The sequence below is a fragment of the Colobus angolensis genome, unplaced genomic scaffold, assembly GCF_000951035.1.
Source record: "Colobus angolensis palliatus isolate OR3802 unplaced genomic scaffold, Cang.pa_1.0 Scaffold126, whole genome shotgun sequence".
Lineage (NCBI taxonomy): Eukaryota > Metazoa > Chordata > Mammalia > Primates > Cercopithecidae > Colobus > Colobus angolensis.
Genome location: NW_012113808.1, coordinates 3,651,584 through 3,672,432, shown reverse-complemented (window position 1 = coordinate 3,672,432; position 20,849 = coordinate 3,651,584). Strand labels below are relative to the sequence as shown.

Genomic DNA, 20,849 nt, shown 5'->3' with positions numbered 1-20,849 from the left:
GTTTTCTCTTTGAAATAGCAAAAATTATACCACTTACCTCATGCTTTTGTTATGATTGTGGAAATATACGAAGTGTTTTAAAAGGTGATTAATACATATAAATTATTCAATAATATAGTTGTCATTATAATCTAAAAACAAAAACAAAAATTCATAATTTTAAATAATAAAAGATGCAGATTATATTTATATAAATCAAAACACATGCCAATAATTACCATATACTTTTTATGAATCCATATTGTCTTAGTTTGTGCTGCTATAACAAAATACCTGAGACTGGGTGCTTTATAAATAAAGAAATTTATTTATTGCCGTTTTGCAAGCTGGGAAGTTCAAGATCAAGGTGCCAGCAGGTTCAGTGTCTGATGAGAGCTGCTCTCTGCTTCTCCAAAATGGTGCCTTGTTGCTGTCTCCTAACATGGCAGAAAAGCAGAAGAAAATGAACTCCCTCCCTCAAGCCCTTTTATAAGGGCTCTAATCTCATCCATGAGAGCTCTGACGTCATGGCTTAATCACCTCCTAAAGGCCCCACCTCTGAATATTATCACATCGGTGATTATTAAGTTTCAACACATGAGTTTTGGGGGAAGCATTCAGATCATAGTACATATGTATATGAGGACATTAAAAAATAATCTGGAAGACCATACACGAAAATCTTAACAGGTCCTGAGTATGATGAAAGGGGGAAAATAATGGACATAAGAGTCCTCTTTTTTTCATTAAAAAAACAAAAAGGCAACATAAACTATATACTTTTAATGAATCATATTGTCTTAGTTTGTGCTGTTATAACAAAATACCTGAGACTGGGCACTTTATAAACAGTGGACATTTATTTCTCACAGTTCTGGAAGCTGGGAAGTTCAAGATCAAGGTGCCAGCAGGTTCAGTAGGACTGTATTTAATATAAAGTCCAGGGACTTTAGTTTTATCCATTGCCTCTTTATTTCTTTAAATAAAAAAAGGCATGGAAGCAATATCACAACCTATTGACAGTATATATTTCTGAGTGGTAGAATTATAAATTGAGCTTGCATGCAGTTTAAAACATTTATCAGAAAGAAAGAGAAATCAAGCAACATGAAGGTGAAGACCTTGCCTCTGTTTACTCCATGTGCTCCCAGCTGGCTTTAGGGCGAGACTCTTACTGAGAGTAGGGAGATTAGTGAGGAGAGGCTTGTTCACAATGGATGACATAGTCCCAGAGGTCCCCAAATTGGAAGTGATAAAATGCATCTCAATAAATATATTGCTAATAATAGTTAAAGACACTTACACACGATTTAAGGAAATGAATTAGAGCTGAATCAGAGCAGTTGTGTGGGCAGGAGATTCTTTCATCTGATGAAAATGTTCAGTGTCTCTCACTACTTCCACTTGTACAGCTAACTGCTGCCTTCTGTAGAACTGTAATATCTAGTGATTTGGATCCCAAACCCCTATGGCATCCTCCAGGGCAGATGGATATCTCTTTGAAGCACCCCCTGAATTCCTTTCCCTGTTTCATTAGGCACCAGTCCTAATCACCTCTTTTCACATTCCATGAAGAAGTGGTTGAAATCACTCAGAATACGATGGCTTGTTTCTCTTTTTCTTTGCTATTACAGATTTATATCTTTTTCATATATTTACTGTCATTTCTGAAGGATTCTCAGGAGGGAAAGGAGATTTCAAAATAGTTCAATTTATTTTTTCAAAGACTTCAAATTTATTTTACACAGAATACTCTTTTTTTTTTACTGTGGTTAAAAAAACATAATACAAACTATTCTCTTCACAGATTTTTAAGTGTACAGTACATTTTTGCTAACTATGGGCACAATATTGTACAGCAGATTCCTAGAAATTTTTCATTTTGCATAACTGAAACTTTATACCTATTGAAACTTGATTGAATAGCAACTCCTCCATTTGTCCCATTTCTAACCTCTAGCAATCACTATTTTACTTTCTGCTTCTAGAGCACACTCTTTTACATACTCTCTGGCTATCCCATCCTTACAAAGTTTTAAAAACAAGTAAGTGTTGGATTTAATATTATTTCTATAGAATTTTACATTTTGGGTTCTATTCCATGTTTTAGTAAATCGAGATAATTTTTATTCTTGAATAGTCCATCACATGATCTCCTTTGGGACAATCAGAAACACGCTTTGATTTTTAGCCCTCGCCAAGAAATCACCCTCCATTGCTCTACATTAAACTTAGGGTTTTTCTTTTCCATATTGTTATCTCCACAAGGTCCCTTGGTATCAAACAGTGATTTAGACTCTTGTCCCAAGGAGTCTCTTCTACTGGTTTTATATTCCCATTATTAGATTTAATGGTCAACAACAGTGTCCCTATCTCTCAAAAATGATAATTAATTGATTTGCCGATGTTTACTCAGTCAGTAGATGGCAGAACTTAGACAGTTTGTTTAACTCATTCAGTATTTACAGATGTCTATGTGCCTGACATTGTGCTTAGTGTTTGGAAGGCGGAGGCAGGAGCATTGCTCGAAGCAAAAAGCTCAAGACCAGCCTGGACAACAAAGCTAGACCCTGTCTATACAAAAAATTTTAAAACTAACTAGGCATGGTAGCATGAGCCTTTAGTCCCAACTACTTAGGAGGCTAAGGTGGGAGGATCGCTTGTGCCCAGGAGTTTGATGATGCAGTGAGCTATGATCATGCCACTGCACTCCAGTCTCTGGTCTGGGTAACAGAGGTAGACTCTGTCTCAAAAACATGTGTGTGTGTGTCGGGGGCAGGGGGGGGTGGGTTTAGAGTTACAACTTTCAAACTTGTTTGATTATGATCCATAGTAAGAAATATAGTTTACCTGATGACCCTGTACTCACACATGTCTTGATAAAGTCAAAATTTCAGAAAACAATACTAACTTTCTACATCCAATGCACTTGGATATTTGTCTATTCGATTTGTTTCATTAAAAGCATCAGGTCAAAATACACTGCATTGACTTTACAAGCCAGTAACAGTCGTTGATCAACCATTGCAAAAAGGGTAAAGAGGGAGTCATTTAAAACAACTAATTTCAGATAACAGAGAAAATTATGAGAATAATTTTTAATTGCAAATTCAGAGCTGTTCTTATGGATTATGCAGTGCCACTTGTTTTTAGCTTGGACTCGTGCCTACCTCAGACATTTACATTTACAGATTAACTTATGAGCACCTTGGGCCCCGACAGGATGAGACACGATTCAGGTAAATATTGGTAAATATTCAAGTAAATATTCCTTGAGTGATAGGAGGTCGGAAAAGTTTGAAGGGGAAGGGAAGACAAGCCTACGCAAGGATGGCTAGGGTGGGGAAGTCCAAAGAATTACAAAGCATTAGTCATCCAAGCAAAGAATAATCAGAAGACCACTGACAGAATTAACAGAGTTCAGGATAATATCATTATACTCAATCCCTATTAAGATTTTGGTGTTTGGTCTCTCAGGTCACTTTTTTAGTAACTTCACAGACATATGGATTCATAAAGAATATGTAGTAATTATTCATATTTGTTTTGATTTATATAAACAGTCATCTTGTCTCTCAGCTCCAGAAAACCTTGCCTGGTGCTCCCTGAAGGCTCACAACATCCCATCCTGGCTTCCATCACTCACTTATAATGTGTTTTGGGGTCTTGAGGGCAGGGAGCTTTCTCTTTCTTCTCTGAATTCCTGGGATCCAGCTGAGTGCCTGGCACATGGTAAGTACCCACATACACACATTCCTTGAATTCCCTAGATTTCAATTTCCTTCACTGTGAAACAAGTCGGGCTAAACAATCTCCAGGAGCCCTTACAGTCCTCAGAATCTATGACTTTGACCGATCTGAAGTGGTCCAAGGCACTTTGCTTCACAGGAAGCTCACATCTTCGCTGTGATTGGCCTGAGATTAGGAGTTCAAACGACCAATGACCTGTGCACAGTTTAGGGCCTAACCCTGCCCTGGCCGGTCAGCAAGAGAGTGTTGTGATATGAGCAGATGAAAGGCTTATGCCACAGCAGTGCCTGCAGCAGAGAAAGGATTCCCTCCTCCATCTCAGGCCCCACTGCTGCTGCTCTCCAGCCTGCAGTTTCCTCTAAGGCTCTGGATTGGCTGGAAGAGCAACAGAGGGCTGGGAAAGAGCTTCTATATATACCTCAGAAGGAAAGGCGTCCCAGATAGTTTTGAAGTTTTCGAAGACTGGCTCTGCTGTTAAGAAGTTGTACTTAAAGCGGAGGAGCTAAGCCACCTGCCAAAATGTGCAAAGGACTTGCAGCTTTGCCCCACACATGCCTGGAAAGGTGAGAACCAAGTTATTTTGGTTTAAGAGATGCAGATTTGGAGAATCTTTACTCAAGGGAGGCTGTCCAGAGGTAACAGAGGTATTGTAGTTTCTGGCTAAGCTGAGGTGAAACAGGTGCTTGACTGTAGACTGGGTATTATCTCTTCTCTGTAAACAATATAGAGACTTTGGAAGATCCAAACTAGGAGATTAATACAATGTAGAGTATTTCATACATCATTTAATATCCAGAACATCATTTCCTTCAAGGAGACGCCTATTCTATAAGTGCTTATTTAGAGTAAAAACTGTGTGGTTAAGGATGTAGATTCCAACATCAAATTGTCTAGATTAGAATCCTGACTCTACTGCTTACTATTTGTGTGGCTTGGGGCAATTTATTTAACCTTGATATAGCTCAGTTTCCTTATCTGTAAAATGGAGATACTAAGCGTTCTCTACCTCACAGGCTGGTTATGAGGATTGAATGAATTAATGTATATGAAGCACTCAGAACCATGTCTGGCACCTAGTAGGACTGTATAAATGTTAGTTTTTATTAATGTACAGGAACTGGGAGAGGGAGGCAAGTTTGCAGTGAGGAAGAGGAAATTTCCCATTGTTCTTTGTTCTCTGACCTCATTAGATAGAAGTAGCTGGATGGCTAGATAGAGAAAAAGCCCTTGGGACACAGGGGTTATTTATTAGCTAGCATTCTTTTTCAGATAAATGCATCAAAATCTTTGAGGCTCCCTGGTTTCCCCTAGGCTGGACAATATTCTGGAGAATCCTAGGTATCTAGGCTAAGCAAAGAGAAGAACAAATATCTTACTTATCAGAAAACTTAACCCAACCATCCTCTCCGATGCAGAGAAGTAGGGATGTTTCTCCTTTTATTAAGAATGTATTTGCTTAAATTGGGTTTGATCCCTCGTTATTTAAAGTAAATAAAGAAGATCCTTGCACAGATCTTCATCCCTAAAGGCATTAGCAATGTTTGTCTCAAAAGATTTTATTGTTTACTGGGCCATCTATGACTTCTGTCTCGTACAAGTTCAGGTCTTCTTTTTGATGACTTCCACTCTAGAAATAACCTAAAAATAATTTTTAAGGAGATAACATTGTAGCATATAATTTTTTCTCCCAACAATATTATCTAGCAACTGAATATGAAACCTCCAGGGAGACTTACTCTTTGAATTATAACTTTCAAACTTTTTTAAAATTATGATTAATAGTAAGAAATACAGTTTACCTAATGACCTTGTGCATACTTACATATTGATAATTAAGTAAAAGCATAGAATGTTATTAGTGTTTTTAAATTTACATAAAAGAACTTGTAGCTGTTAAGTTGCAGTAGTTAGATTGTAACTAGGGGATCAATATTGTCCATTGTGCCAATCCTGGAGAAGAGGATAGGTTTTAAAGGTGGATACTATTTATTGCTATTAGCCTGTTCTTTCCTCTTACTTACTATATAGAAAGCCTAAGAAATAGGGAGCATTTTCTGTGCCTTCTGTGCCTACTTATTGTTTGAAATTGTGTACTCTTATGTAGTGAATAAATCTTACCTTATTAATTGGCAAACAATTGACTTTAGAATGGTTGTAACATCAGTTTGCCAAGCATTTTGTGATTCTATGACACATTGCTTGGCATTTGGTGAGAAATCAATAAAATTTCTGTTGAAACTTGCCATGTTCATTATTTTGCTTTATGTGTTCTCATAAATATGCATAATATTCACTGAGATATATGGATGGTACATTTCTTTCAGTGATTTCTATTACTATGTTATATCTGATTCACTAGCAACATTAATATTGGATCACTTCATCTTTTATTGCACAGTAAATTCTTATGCACCAGGATATAACTAATGTTCATGCAGAATATTAAAGAGTGGTGAATGGTAAAGGAGTGAGCTTTCTTCCTCATAGATTCACTGAGTCTTTTATTTATTGGAATGTGGTAGAATACTGCAATTATTGTGCGCTGTTACATGTTATTTCATAATCTGTTCTGATTGTAAACAGGGTCATTGTAATTTCTAATTACAATGCTGCCTGAGAAGAATGTTTTGGAGAAATGGAATTGTGGAGCTGTGAAGCTGTTAGCATGTACCCATGGAAAGGGTTTAACACTGTCTATTCTAAGGGGAAGATGATACTTGAATAAATGCTTCCAAATCTGCCTTCCATGGCTCTATTCTCTGACTCCCACCTTCCTCCCCCACACAGCCTCCTGCCTTTGCATTTCTTCTCTCCAAGCCACAAAAGGAACATGGATATGCTTCAATGCTTAGACAAAAATATTTTAAAATTCATATAAAATAAATTAGGGCAAAAAATACGCATTATGAAAAATCTGTTTTAAATGAAAAGCTCTGCTGAAGAGTTCAGTTCTAAGTTCTATATGGCATTAGAAATGAAATTCAGTTTACAAAAATCTGAATAGCATATCATTATTTATCATAGTGGAAACAGTACTAGTTAAGGTGTAAGGTGCAGACTCAGTTTTGTCATTATCTGAATTTGTGTCCCTGAGCAAGTTATTCCATTTTCCCAGGACTCTATTTGCTAATTTAATAGGTAAAAGTTGGATTCATTGTTCTCTAATATGTTTTCCAGTTCTAACGTAATGTAAACGAAGTGAGGTACGCTTAGTCTCAGTGACTACTAAGAGATGTGATTAAAGGAATATTTTCCTATGTTTCTATAAAAGTTTGAGACCAGGTGGGGCATGGTGGCTCATGCCTATAATCCTCACACTTTGGGAGGCTAAGACAGGAGGATCCCTTGAGGACAGAAGTTTGAGGCTGCAGTGAGTCATATTGCACCACTGTACCCCAACCTGGGTAACAGAGCAAGAGCCTGTCTCTAAAAATCAATTAATTAATTAATGTAAAATAAACATAAAGTTTGGGAGGAATGAAGAATCAAATAATAAAAAATAATCAAGGACCCAGCCTGTGCTGAAACCACTGGGCCATGGCAGAAGCAACCTGCTCAGTGATTCTAATGCTGATTTGTAAGAAAGCAATTATGAGAATAATTTGCTTCCTGTAAGGGGAATTGTTTTTGACAGCAACTCTTTATTAGCAAAGAATATAAAATAAACTTTTTCTTAACAACAAAAAGAGAAGTTTTTTTCCATAAGATTAAAAGGTGGAATATATATAATGGATGAGGATATCTAAAATCTGCCGCATAAGGTAAGAAAATTTCAACAATTAACAAAGACTCACTTTTTCATGACATGTAAGGAGAAACCTAATCCTAAAAAATATTCCTTTCTGCATGTTTAGGGAACCTTTCAGCCAAAGTCAACTTTGATATATTTGTATCAACTATTCCTTATTTATTTAGATTTTTAAGACTATTGCTTATTGAAATTTTAAGCAGGCCTCACATACTTTTATATGTTTGAAGAGGCAAATAATCCAAACATTTGGGCAATGAATAACCATAAGCACACATTTTCTGCCCTCAGCATATTGAAACCTGTACTACATGGGTGAGAATCTTATACTGTCAATGAAAAAGAAAAGAGTCGCATCAATTGAAGATCTTGTTTTTGCCCATGATTTTCAAGTTTGAATTTTAGGCTTCTTTTGAAAATTTATTTTATTTTCAGAGTCTGTTGAATTTCTCTAAACAAGTTTGCATTTTAGAGTAAATATTCCTCTTTGGGAAAAGATGAATATATTTGAAACAAAAAGTGTTACTATTGGCCAGGCACATTACTCCTGCTTATAATCCCAGCACTTTGGGAGGCCAAGGTGGGAGGATCACTTGAGGCCAGGAGTTTAAGGCCAGCCTGGGCAACACAGGGAGACCCTGTCTCTAAAAAAACAAAAAAACAAACAACAACAACAACAAAAACACCACAAATATTAGCCAGGCACAGTGGATAGCACCTGTAGTGCCAGCTATTCAGGAGCTGAGGTGAGAGAATTGCTTGAGCCCAGGAGTCTGAGGCTAGAGTGAGCTACGATTGCCACCATTGCACTCCAGCCTGGGTGACGGAGTGAGACCCCGTCTCTGAAAAAAGAGGGTTATTTTAAAAAATTGAAAATACTAATAACTGAACTGGTTGCTTTATGTTATGATTACAGCTTTGAATGTTAGGCTTAAAACTGTGTGCTTATGGTTATTCATTGCCCAAAAGTTTGGATTATTTGTCTCTTTAAATACATAAAAGTATGTGAGGCCTACTTAAAATTTTAATGAACAATAGGTCTCAAAAATCTAAATATCATCATCATATAAAGGAACCAGTGCAGTTATTTGTATTTTAAAGAGCTATGAGCCCTTTGATACTCTGGGTGACTGGTATAGATCTGCTTTCTGTTTCAGACTAAAAAGGTTGCTAAGGGTATAATGTGCTTAATCTACAGTTCACACGGGGGCTTTTGGCCATCTCAAGGGTGTGTCAGTGCTAGGAATTTCAGAAGCAATAGAAAGTAAATGGGGAAGGTAGTTTTCAAATATTTATTATTTTTAAATTTATTTTAAATTTTTCGTTTTAAAAAATTTTGGTTTTAAAATGTATTTTTATTTTACAAAACAATCATTTTTCCCCATGTTCTCTGATTTATGTGGGTCAAGTGTGGACAATTTAGAATAGAAAGGCAGTTAATAAGCAGGACTACTAATGAACTAATCTTCTGAGGCTGTTCAACCTTTAAAAGCACTAGAGTGAGTCAAGGTTTCTGGGTTTTTAGGATTAATAAATACAGCCTTTTCCAAAGGCATGAGCACATCCTTGGGCTAATTGTAGAGAAAAGGCAAGCACCAAGTGAATTAAAGACTGGCAATTAATTTGAACAACTGATAGCTCAATTGGAGTGAATTGAGGACCATCAAAGAAGCCTGAGAGAGGTCCTAGCAGAGCCTTTGGTTGGGTTTAGGATCATGCTTGCTGAGAATAAGTATGAATTTCAAGCTTACTGTAGCTGATATTCTAGAGACATCTTGAAAACATTGCAGTGAAACTTTAGAATGTTAAGAAAGTGAATGAACTATTTAATAAAATTTGGAGGGGGATCACCAAGAAAACCATTTATTTTGATTCCTACTGATGAAACAATATCAATGATTTCTCTAGATTGCCTTTCAAACCTGTATACTTGCCTTAGGTATATGGATGAAAGACCCATGCCCTGCTTCCATGGAAACTGAAGCTCAGTTAGGGAGAGAAATAAAAAAAAATTAATGCTTAGTGGTGCAATCCACTATGAAGGAATATATCCATAAAGTGCTAAGAAGCACAGAAGTTGGGGTAGTAGGTGGGGCCCCTAGAGTTTTTGGTGGGCAGGGAAGAATTTACAAGGTTACAAGGATGATGCTTGAACAAAGTCTAAGAGGACAGAGTAGTTAGCCAGGTCTAGACAGGAAGAGGAGAGAGAAGGAAGGCCGGCCATGTAGGCCAAGGGGACAGCCTGTATGTGCAGAGACCCAGAGATGGGAGGGTGCAGCCAAATTGGCTGATGTTTATGACGTCTATGTACAACCTGTATTACCTCCCAGAGGCCAGCAAGGAGGGAAACCACTGAGTTTCTAACCACAGTTAACCTCCTGGGCAGCACACCCTGCATATGGTTCTCTGGGAACTTCTCCAGTGCTCATCTGTTCCCAACTCTGAGGATGGAAGAGATTTATTCAGGGGAAAGATGGTCATCCCCTTTGCCTAAATGATTCAATTACTAAAAAGATAGACTGTGTTTGGTATGGTAGGCACCAAATAAACATTTTGTTGAAGGAATACATGAATGAATTTACAGCAAATAGAGACAGGAGCACTTCCAGGACAGCTTGGTGTCTTCTCTGCTTTCCTTGGGTATTGGGGAGACCAAGAACAGTATCAGTAGTGACATTTTAGGCCACAATGGGAAAAAGAGTGTGTGTTGCTAGATACAGACAGGTGTCTGCTATGGGAGAAGAGGAGTGGGGATTAGGAGAAAAAGAAAAGTGAAGGAGACTGTCTGCATTTCTATAATGAGGAAAGCCTTGTTAAAGAGGTGAGTCTTCTTTTAGCTGTAATGATAGTATCCCTTAGGTGAGCTCTAGGAAATTGTACTGCCTGGGCTATTCCTCATGCAGTTACTGTGGAAGCTTCTTTAGTGAATTACATTCTGTATTCCAGCTAGTTGCCCCTTTCTATTCTTTCTTTCATTTAGTCTGGGTTATGCTGAATCACCAGATATCAATTCATAACACTTTTAGATCCCAGAATCTTACATTTTGAAACATCCCTGAAAGGTTATCTAATTTGTTTCTCCTTCTCTAGCAAGGACTACACACTATTACGGGATAGACGATATCTAGGGAGAGAGTTTATTTATGTTTCCGGAGCCAGTGTTAATGGTTTTTGCCTGTACTGCTGACCAGAGAGCAAAGGGGCTAAATTTTAATTAATTCAGCCAGGATCAATAATTAGTAACAGGAACCAGAATATGGCTGGAGGCCAGAAGATAACGGTTTCCTATCTCTTTCCTCCTTTAAAGTTCTAATCAGTTCTCAGATAACATTGTATCTGTACTACTTTGAAGGCTGAGTCACCCAGATGATAAAGACAGTGAAAGCCTGATTGTTTCTAACCATTGGAGAAAGTTACTCTTAAGATTACAGGATTCAGGAACAGGAAAGAACATGTGCAGAGTAAGGAAGGATGTGAGCTCACAATCTCTCCCTGGCCTCAAGACCAGCCCTTGAACTGTAATGTGTGGGGTAGAAAGAACAGTGGTCATAATTTCACTTCTATTTCTTCCTTACTGTGTGAACTTTGGGAAGTCACCAAACCTCGCTGAACTTCATTTTCTCATTTGTGAATGAGGATATTTATCTTGTGGTAAAAGAAATAAATGAAATATTATATGTAAGGTGACTAGTTTTTAGTAGAAGGACCCCTATTAAATAGTTATTTTCCTTTTATCTTTCTTTTCCCCTTTGTAAGCAGTGAAGAAAACATAATTAGGTCAGTCAATTATGTGCCTAAGCCTTTGATAAAACTTACTTCTTTTTATCCTTCCTCATCATAACCTCATCTTTTTAAAAATAATAAAGATAAATTTATAAAATAGTACAGTATTTTAAAAATACTTTACTCGTATTTTTTTCAATATATATATTTTTAAAATTATTATTGTTACTTTTGTTTCAGTAGTTTTGGGGGTACAGTTGGTGTTTGGTTACATGAATAAGTTCTTTAGTGGTGATTTCTAAGATTTCGGTGCACCCGTCACCCAAGCACTGCATACTGTAGCCTATAGGCAGTCTTTTATCCCTCATCCCCTTTCACCCTTGCCCCTTGATTCCCCACAGTCCATTATATCACTCTTATTCCTTTGCATCCTCATAGCTTAGCTCCCACTTATAAGTGAGAACATACAATATCTGGTTTTCCATTCCTGAGTTACTTCACTTAGAATGATAGCCTCCAGCTCCACCCAAGTTGCTGCAAAAGACATTATTCCATTCTAATATACAACATGGTGTATGTATAGCACATTTTCTTTATCCACTCGCTGGTTGATGGGCATGTAGGTTAGTTCTATATCTTTGCAACCACAAATTGTGTTGCTGTAAACATGCATGTGCATATGTCTTCATATAATGACTCTTTTTCCTTTGGGTGGACACTGGATTGGGATTGCTGGATCAAGTGGTAGTTCTACTTTTAGTTCTTTAAGGACTCCCCATACTGTTTTCCATGAAGGTTGTACTAATTTATATTCCCACCAGCAGTGTAAAAGTGTTCCCTTTTTACCACATCCGTGCCAACATCTACTGTTTTTTGTGTTTTTTTTTTTTTTTTTAAACGGAGTCTTGCTCTGTCGCCCAGGCTGGAGTGCGGTGGTGCGATCTCGGCTCACTGCAAACTTCACCTCCCCGGTTCACGCCATTCTTCTGCCTCAGCTTCCCGAGTAGCTGGGACTACAGGCGCCCGCCACCATGCCCAGCTAATTTTTTTGTATTTTTAGTAGAAACGAGGTTTCACCGTGTTAGCCAGGATGGTGTGGATATCCTGACCTCGTGATCCACCCACCTCGGCCTCCCAAAGTGCTGGGATTACAGGCGTGAGCCACCACGCCTGGCGTGTTTTTTGTCTTTTTAATTATCAACATATATTTCTTCTTACAAAACATATCAACTCTTTACAAAACAATAAAGACTCATTAAAAACCATAATCATACTTAAAAATTAACAATAATTCTGTAATTCACTGAGTATCCAGTAAGAATCAAAATATTTTCAATGCTCTTTTCTCAATTGGATTTTTTGTATTATGACCCCAAAATGTTCACACATTGAGATTTCTTAATCTTATATCTTTCTTAGTCAATAGCCTTCCTGTTTATTCTTTCTTTGCAATTTATTCGTAAAACACAGTCTTTTTAGACACAAGCCTAAGAGGCTATATAACATGTGAGAAAGGTACTAGATGGGGAATACAGGCATCTGAGCTGTAAATCTGGCTTCTACTACCTGGTGGAGGATAAGTCATGTGCCAGTTCCCCTCTCCAAGTATCACTATTACATTTGTAATAAGACGTGATCAATTATATGGTCTTTTATACTCCTTCTAGCTCCAACACCTACCTATTCTGAATTGGGACACCATGGATTTTGAGAAAATAATCCATTTTTATTCTAAATTCGTATCTCATCTAAGTCATATAGGAAGGCCTGGGAAACAAACTTCCAGATGTAGCTTAAAAGAAGCAATCGGCCGGGCACAGTCTCTCATGCCTGTAATCTCAGCACTTTGGGAGGCCGAGGCAGGCGGATCACCTGAGGTCAGGAGTTCGAGAGCAGCCTGGCCAATATAGTGAAACCCCGCCTCTACTAAAATATACAAAAATTATCCGGGCGTGTTGGCAGGCGACTTAATCCCCCCTACTTGTGAGGCAGAGGCAGGAGAATAATTTGAACCTGGGAGGCGGAGATTGCAATGAGCCGAGATTGAGCCATTGCACTAAAACTTGGGGGATAAGAGTGAGACTTCTCTCAAAAAAAAAAAAGCAAGCAATTAAATATGTGCAATTTTCTTCCCATAATTTTTAAAAATCTCAATGGACTCAATTAAGAACCCCATATTTCTTTAAAAGACTTGTGATAAGTTCAGAATATACTCCCAATTTGTGAAAAGTATATATTAATATGCAGTGGAAAGTGATTCTGTTTTATTTTGGTGAATTCTATGAAGAAAAAGTTTCTTTGCAATTTGAGGATGAATTAGAATCTGAATCTAACTGTATGATGCTTGCACTTCATTTACAGTTAACTTCATTTTTTCTTCTTCAAGTGTGTAAGGTCATTGAGGGCAAGATAAAAAAGTAAACACAGACGCATCTGACTTTGGGGGTGTGACACCACTGACTACATTTATACAACACTACATTTTCTCCAGTGGGAAAGGGTGGCCCACTCCTGCCCTTCTGAATGCTGCTTAGAGGTAAACTTGTCGTTTGCCTTAACAGTGGAAAAGTTTTCATCTTTGAGGATGGGATGAGAAGGGTATGTCAGGGTTTCTAGGCCTTTACATAATTAACCAATGTTCATCTGCCATCTGGGTAGAGCATGGAGTACTGACAATTCTTGGAAGTGCTATGAAGACGGCTGACTGCATAAATCCATGTCAGGCGTGTATATGCTCATAAATCCATGTCAGGCGTGTATATGCTCAGCAACTGCAAATTCCAACCAGATTAGGCACATATAGTTTGCCTCCAGACTAGGCATTAGAAATTGGGTCTTTCCTGGAAAATCTGTGGGTGTGGTCAGCCTAATTATAGGATGCATGCATTATCAACACAGCTAATCCATGTGTGTTTTTAGGCTTATTTACCCTGACCGTAGAGCTCCTGAAACGTCCAGAGTATTTATTTGCAAGGCGTTCCATTCAGTTGCCATGCCTAAGTAAAATAACAACCTGATTTTTTTTTTTCTCCTTCAAAAAGAAAATATTTCAATGTTTAAAGGAATTGGCCAAGCAGCTTTTGAATACTTTGGACAGTAGATACTTGACGATCATGTTGGTTTCATGAATAGTAAGTGAGGCTAAGACTTTTATTCTATATTCTCCATGTTTTCCTTCCTGTTTCCCCAGGCACTGCTCAAAACAGCACCTAGCCCATCTGGACAGATCATTTAGAGACTTAAAACTCTACATTCTAGAAAGACATTGGAACTATCATATTAGAGTCAGAAGAAGAAAAGCAACACGAAATAAAGTACTTGTAAAAATGTGAAGGGCTCTCCTTCACAAGTGTTTGTTATTATTAGCAAAGTGTGCGGAGCTGTTTTGGTCAAGCCTCCACTTCTTGATATTTTCTTGTGCCAAACATCTGTTTCTTGATGAGGCACTTGTCTATGGGATTCAGGAAGTTTAGAAAGAATCAAGATGTTCCATTAAAAAATAGCTTCCTGTATTTTGGTAAGTTATTTTAAGTGATAGTTTATGAGAGATATCCAGTGAATGGGAGTGTGAGACCACATAACCTGTGTACTTGGGACAAGGTCAACAATGCAGGTCACACTGAAGACTTTCCCAGAGGATCTGGTGGTCTGATGCTTTCTGGATGACAAGCTTCCAGAGTCTTAAATCTTGCTTCTGAATCACCGAAGTGCAAAACAAGATGTCATTTGAACACACACATGCATGTGCATGCACACACACTTACACACATGTACCCTCAATATTGTTTATGACTTGGATAAAAGATGCATTGTTTGTTGAAATCAGAGATTTGTGCACACAAACTGAAAGTGTAGCTGGGCCTGGTAGGAAGAAACATTTTTTCTTTCACAAAGATGAATGTAGATTGATGCGAAGTTTTTCCACCTTAGGCAAATAGGTATTTTCTGTCTTCATAGTTTGGATTTTACACTAAGTGGGAAAAACAAACTTTTTTCTCTCCTCACGCAACACTTCACTTCTGACACCCAATGTGTGGATTTTCCCCACCAAGAAATTCTCCAACTTTTTGTAGGCACCAACTGTGTGTTCTACAATTCAATTCAACTCTGACACTATCTACTTGGAGTTAACGTCATATCCCACAGGTTAAGGGCTCAGCCCCACAAGACTGCCCCCCACTTCAGATGCCAGTTGCAAGTTCAGCTATAAATTGGGGTTTCCTGTAATCCCTTCTTTAGCTTCAATAATTTATATAATGTCTCATAAGACACAGGAAAACAATTTAACTTTTACTGATTTATCGTAAAGGCTATTGCAAAAGATACAGTTGCAAAGGATACAGTTGAACAACCAGATGAGGAGGTACGTAGAGCAAGGTATATGGGAAGGGGCACAGAGCCTCTGTGACTTCTTCGGGTACAGCACCCTCCCAGCCCCTTGATGCATTCTTGTTCACCAACCCAGAAGCTCTCTGAACCCTGCATTTTAGAGATTTTTATGGGGGCTTCATTACTTAGTATAATTGATTATTAACTCAATCTCCAGCCCTTCTTTTCTCCCCAGAGGAAGCTTTGTTGAAAGCTCCAAGCTTCTAATCATGGTTTGTTTTTTCTAGTGACCAACCCTTATCCGGAAGGCCACCAAGAGTTGCCTCATTAGAGCAAAACACAGTCCTCTTACCCAGGAATTTCCAAGGGATTTAGCAGCTCTGTGTAAAGAACCAAGGTCAAAAACCAAGTATTAGAACAAAAGACGCTCTTAGCACCCTTATCAGTCAGGAAATTAGAAGAGTTTTAGCAATTTTGTGCCAGGAGTTTATGGCCAGAGACCAGGGGTTAGACTATGGCATAATAAGAAACGCACTCATGAAGGCAGTAAGCCAGCCCTTCACACCTTCACTGCTCCCATTTTAGACAACCAATGTTTCAGTTACTTGTTTCAGTTCTCCATTAAACTGGTACTCTGAGGAGGATATCTATCTGCTCATTGTTGGACATTACAGGCTATACAGTGTGTTCCTTAGTCTGAATAAATGATGGCTGGCTACCCAAATTGCTGCACTATCTTCTTTTATTTTTTTATAGCATTTTGAGCATTTGCATCTGACACTTCATAAGCAAAACGCCCTCTAAGGTCAGTGGCTATTCCTGTCAAGACCCATTTGTAGCCCTCCAAGGCTACTGGCATCAGTCTCACTTGCCAGCTATGTCCATGCCCTTACCACCAGGGAATCTGCCACAGCCATCGGCCGTCTCTGTCTCTTTTGCTGACAAACTGGACAGTTCTTACTGGCATTTTGTTTTTCAGAGTGTGCAAGAAGAGTATGTCCATTTTAGTCCATCTCTGCCTTGCTGTAGTACTCCCATATCCACTCATTTCATGGACCCAGGTGGCCACCACAGTAGAGCACACAGGGATATATATATGTATTGATCCAATCACTTTTCAAACCTGAAAGGGACTTCTGATGGCCATCAGCATGTCCTACTTTAATGAACCCCTTGAATTCCCATAGTAGTTTCCATAGAGCTGTGCCCCATGTGGGCATCCCTTTAATGGGCTAGGCTTCCACTGACCATATGGCCAGGCAATTGGCCCCTGCCCATGAGTCAGTAAAAACTGAAACACAGAGGCTTTAATCATTGTTAAATTATTCCATCATTGCTAGGAAAACAACATGCAATTCAGCCCACTGGGCTCACCTGTTTTTATCTTCTTTGATAGGAGTGGCAGTCTTCCAACAGGATGCTGTCTATACACCTTGGAACTACTGTCCACAAACCAAGTAACTCTGTTAGTCCGTCGAGCACTGTTTATAGGGTATTGTCTAAATGATGATAGAGTTTGGCAGCTCCTCACACAGTTCCACAGTCAGTCCTATGGTAAAAGGGGCTCCCTGCTGGTAATTTCTCCTTGCATTCTCCAGGTAGTATGATCCTATGTAAGATCCTGTTCATTTTACTATGGAACTTTTCCAGGCATTGCCATCCTCATTAGAGTGTTTCTCTGATATCACCAAGACACCATGGGTATTTCAGGTTTCAAGATTATTTTACATCCTTCAATTATAGAGGCAGTTTCAATTAATGTCCAATAGCAAGCTAATAATTGACCCTCAAATGGAAATTCTGTAGTCCAAAGTCCTCATAGTTGTCATGGGGAGGCACTCACAGGCTTTTGCTATAAGCCTCAGTCTATGCTCTGTACAGGGCTTTCAAACAAAGTCTCTGTGCATTCAGCCTCTACTCTATATTGCTTGGGCTTGAGCAATCTTATTGGTTCTAATTTAGCATGTTCAATTAGCATTGTTTGGAAAGCAGATTTACATGTCTTCTGTGTTACAATACTAGGTAGGCGAAATACTCCCCAGTCAGATACAATGTTGATCCCCATAATATAACCACTTCACACAGAGCCTGCTTAAACATTCCAACTTTCATAATTCTATCACATTCAAATATTCTCATAATTCTATCAAATTTCAAATTCTATCAAATCTCAAATTTTTCTGTTCTCTCAATTTCATTGTAGCCTAAGTGAGGATTTTACCAGTGGGTTTTGGTACCACGGTACGTGAGACTCCTGCTTCTAGGAGCTCTGGAAACTTTTCTTCTCCACTCTCTGACCATTTACCCACTCACAGCAAAAGGCTTTGTGTTCCTACAAGGGGGTCGAGCCTGGAGACCCTGACCCCTTTGTCAATCTTTATCTCAATTGAGTGGTCTAACTTTTGCTCCAAGCAATTGGAGGTCATATTTCTCCTTGTAATCTTAGCCTTCTGGCTTTTTAAACTTCTCCTAACTGGGGTAGATGGAAGGACTTGGTTAGAGCTCTTTAATCACCAGAGATCACTTTGATTCCCACGAACTTTGACAGTGTTGTATTAAGACCCTTGTTTTAACCCCATCAATGTTTGCTGTATTCATTGCACTTCTTAATAACCATCTAAAGATTTTATCATGCTTGCATGAGTCCCATTTTACATCTCTTTATTTTTCTGTTTGTTTTGCTCCATTGAATCACCTAATGTCTTAATATTTTAAACATTTTTACCTTGTTGGGAAGAATTGGGATGAGTTCCTTGACTCTTCCTTCTGCCCTTTGCCATCCTCTTGTTAACTATTCATATCATTTTTATTAGTATATGTACAGCCCATGAGGGGAAGCCAAGATAGCAAATTCAATAAGACTTCCTAGATTGTCGTTTAATTTTGCCACAGTAAGATTATACGGAGTGCCCATGCAAATGGTGCTTTCTTACCCACAGCATTTACCATGTCCTGGGAACATAGGCATATTCAGTGAGTGAATAACCTGATTATCACCAGACAGTCCCACATGGCTCGCACTCTAAGCAGAACAGCTGCTTCATCTGGCCTGTTCTAGATGGCATTTATGTGGGGAAAGGAACAGTTCATTTTCTTGGGACAGACAGACCTTACAACTTTACAGTAGCTTTTTTCTGTCTTTCTTTTTTTTTTGAAACGGAGTCTTGCTCTGTTGGCAGGCTGGTATGCAGTTGTGTGATCTCAGCTCACTGCAACCTCTGCCTCCCGGGTTTAAGCGATTCTCCTGCCTCAGCCTCCCAACTAACCGAGACTACGGGTGCGTGTCACCATGCCCAGCTAATTTTTGAATTTTTAATAGAGACAGGGTTTCACCTCATTGGCCAGGATGGTCTTGATCTCTTGACCTCATGATCTACCTCCCAAAGTGCTGAGATTACAGGTGTGAGCCACCACGCCCGGCCACAGTAGCTCTTCTCTAGTTCACCAGGTTGCCTCTTCCCTCAGGAATAACCTCCTGTGTCTCTGGATCCTGTTTTACCATCTGTGATTATCTCATCATGAGCTGTGGGTCCAGAATCCACCCCAAATCGATTTTAGTAAAGGTTATTCAGGAAGCTGATGATACCAATCTACAAAATGAAGGAACTCCTTCACACTATATGCCCTGGTTTCAGTAGTTCCTGGGTTGTGCCCTCTCCCTGTTGACTATCTTTTGGGTTACCAGAGGGCTCACAGGTAGTTCTGTTGTTCTGCATAATTTTTCCTTTTGTGGGTGCCTTTCAGGATAGTGGCTAAAGCGCAGACAAACTCATACCTGAACTTGGTCCAACACTGAGGTCTAACCCAGCACTTTGAATTTAGTTATTAAAGATAACAATGACCAGGGGATTGTATGCTTAGCATACCTCTTCTTAGTTTGTATTTCCTTACATATCCAATGAACCAGCTCCTCAGGAGTCAGATCTACCACCATTTCTAAACTCCATTGATAACTCTGGCTTTTAGCAACTGAGTGCAGTGCAGCTGCAGTTTCATACTATGTCGGAAAAACTCTCCTCAAGCTGTGTTTTCTGTCTGCTCTCACACCACCACAACAATCATCAAGAAGACTTCTGCGACTTCTGGAAAAACTCCCACACATCAAGCAGTGGACACCAGCTGTGTGTCCTCCAGTTCAATTCCCGCACTATCTACGCAGAGATAGCGTCAAATCCCAGGTTGAGGGCTCTGTCCCACAAGACCGCTCCCCCTACCAGTAGTAAGTTCGCACCTCTGGAACTTCTGACAAACTGACTTCAAGTTAAGGTTCTCAGGACCCCTCTTTGGGTTCGATTAATTTGCTGGAGTGGCTCACAGAACTCAGGGAAACACTTAATGTTTACTGGTTTATTATAAAGGATATTGGAAAGGATACAGAGGAAGAGACACTAGGGTGAGGCATGGGGGAGGGGGCGCGGAGTTCCCATGCCCTTCCTGGTGCGCCACCCTCTGGGAACCTCCAGGTGTCCAGCTATCCGGAAGCTCCCTGAACCCACTTCTCTTGGGTTTTTATAAGAAGTGTTTCTTATGCCAGGGTATGAGGCGGGACCTCTCAGGGGAGTGTCTTAAGACCCACAGTCACAAAGGTGGGAGAAGATTAGGGTCCTGCCTGTGGTAGGTGAAAAGAAGGCTGGAAAGAGATTCTATTTCCTAAGGCCTAACACACCCATTATCACAAAAGACTGTAACAAGGGCTATGGGAATTATGAACCAGGAACCTTGGACAAAAACCAATGTATATCATAACACCACACATACTATAGGTGACTAGGGGGCCACAGCCATTCTCATTTAGCTGGCAAGATTGAGAAAAATGCAAATAAGATTTTCTCAAATGCTAATCTGAGAGTTAAAATAACTTTTATTTTATTTTTAAAAATTTCCGTCTAATCTGTTATCTTCTGTATCCACTAAGTATAGCTCAGTTTTTATCTCCCTTCCTGGTCCAGATGGGGCCCTGATGTTTGTAATTAGGCTGAAATGTGAGTGCAGATGGCTGGAGTGCAGCTGAGGGAAAGGGATACGTAACTGCCATTAGCTACTTATGGAAAAGATTTTATTAAATGGATTCTGGCTCAAGAGCATGAAAAAGAAAAAAATACCAAAGACAGTTGACAATTGTGACAGACTAGGAATGAGTGCCTAGCACAATTTTGATCACACAGAGGCATGTAATAAAAGTCTATTGAATGGAATTGATAGATTCTGCTCCTTATATGGGATGTGAATTTTTTCCCCTTTCTCTAATATGACCAGTTTAGAATCACAGACTGAGAATTGATTCAGGGTAACAGACCAATTCCTTCTTTTTTTTTTTTTT

The 20,849-nt window shown here is 39.1% G+C and overlaps 1 protein-coding gene and 1 long non-coding RNA gene across 2 annotated transcripts in view; one reads left to right on the top strand and one right to left on the bottom strand.

The window, feature by feature from the left end:
- The window catches only part of LOC105505500, a 51,365-nt gene that overhangs the window by 5,989 nt on the left and 24,527 nt on the right, over positions 1 to 20,849 (bottom strand). Inside the window, exon 3 of the long non-coding RNA XR_001000756.1 lies at positions 274 to 416. This is a non-coding gene — a long non-coding RNA (uncharacterized LOC105505500). The remainder of the gene's footprint in view (positions 1 to 273; positions 417 to 20,849) is intronic.
- Positions 3,911 to 20,849, top strand: part of RGS5 (regulator of G-protein signaling 5) — a 56,391-nt gene continuing 39,452 nt past the window's right edge. The window contains exon 1 of the mRNA XM_011933338.1: positions 3,911 to 4,292. Within this exon, the coding sequence (XP_011788728.1) occupies positions 4,249 to 4,292 (44 nt within the window). The 5' untranslated portion in view covers positions 3,911 to 4,248. The remainder of the gene's footprint in view (positions 4,293 to 20,849) is intronic.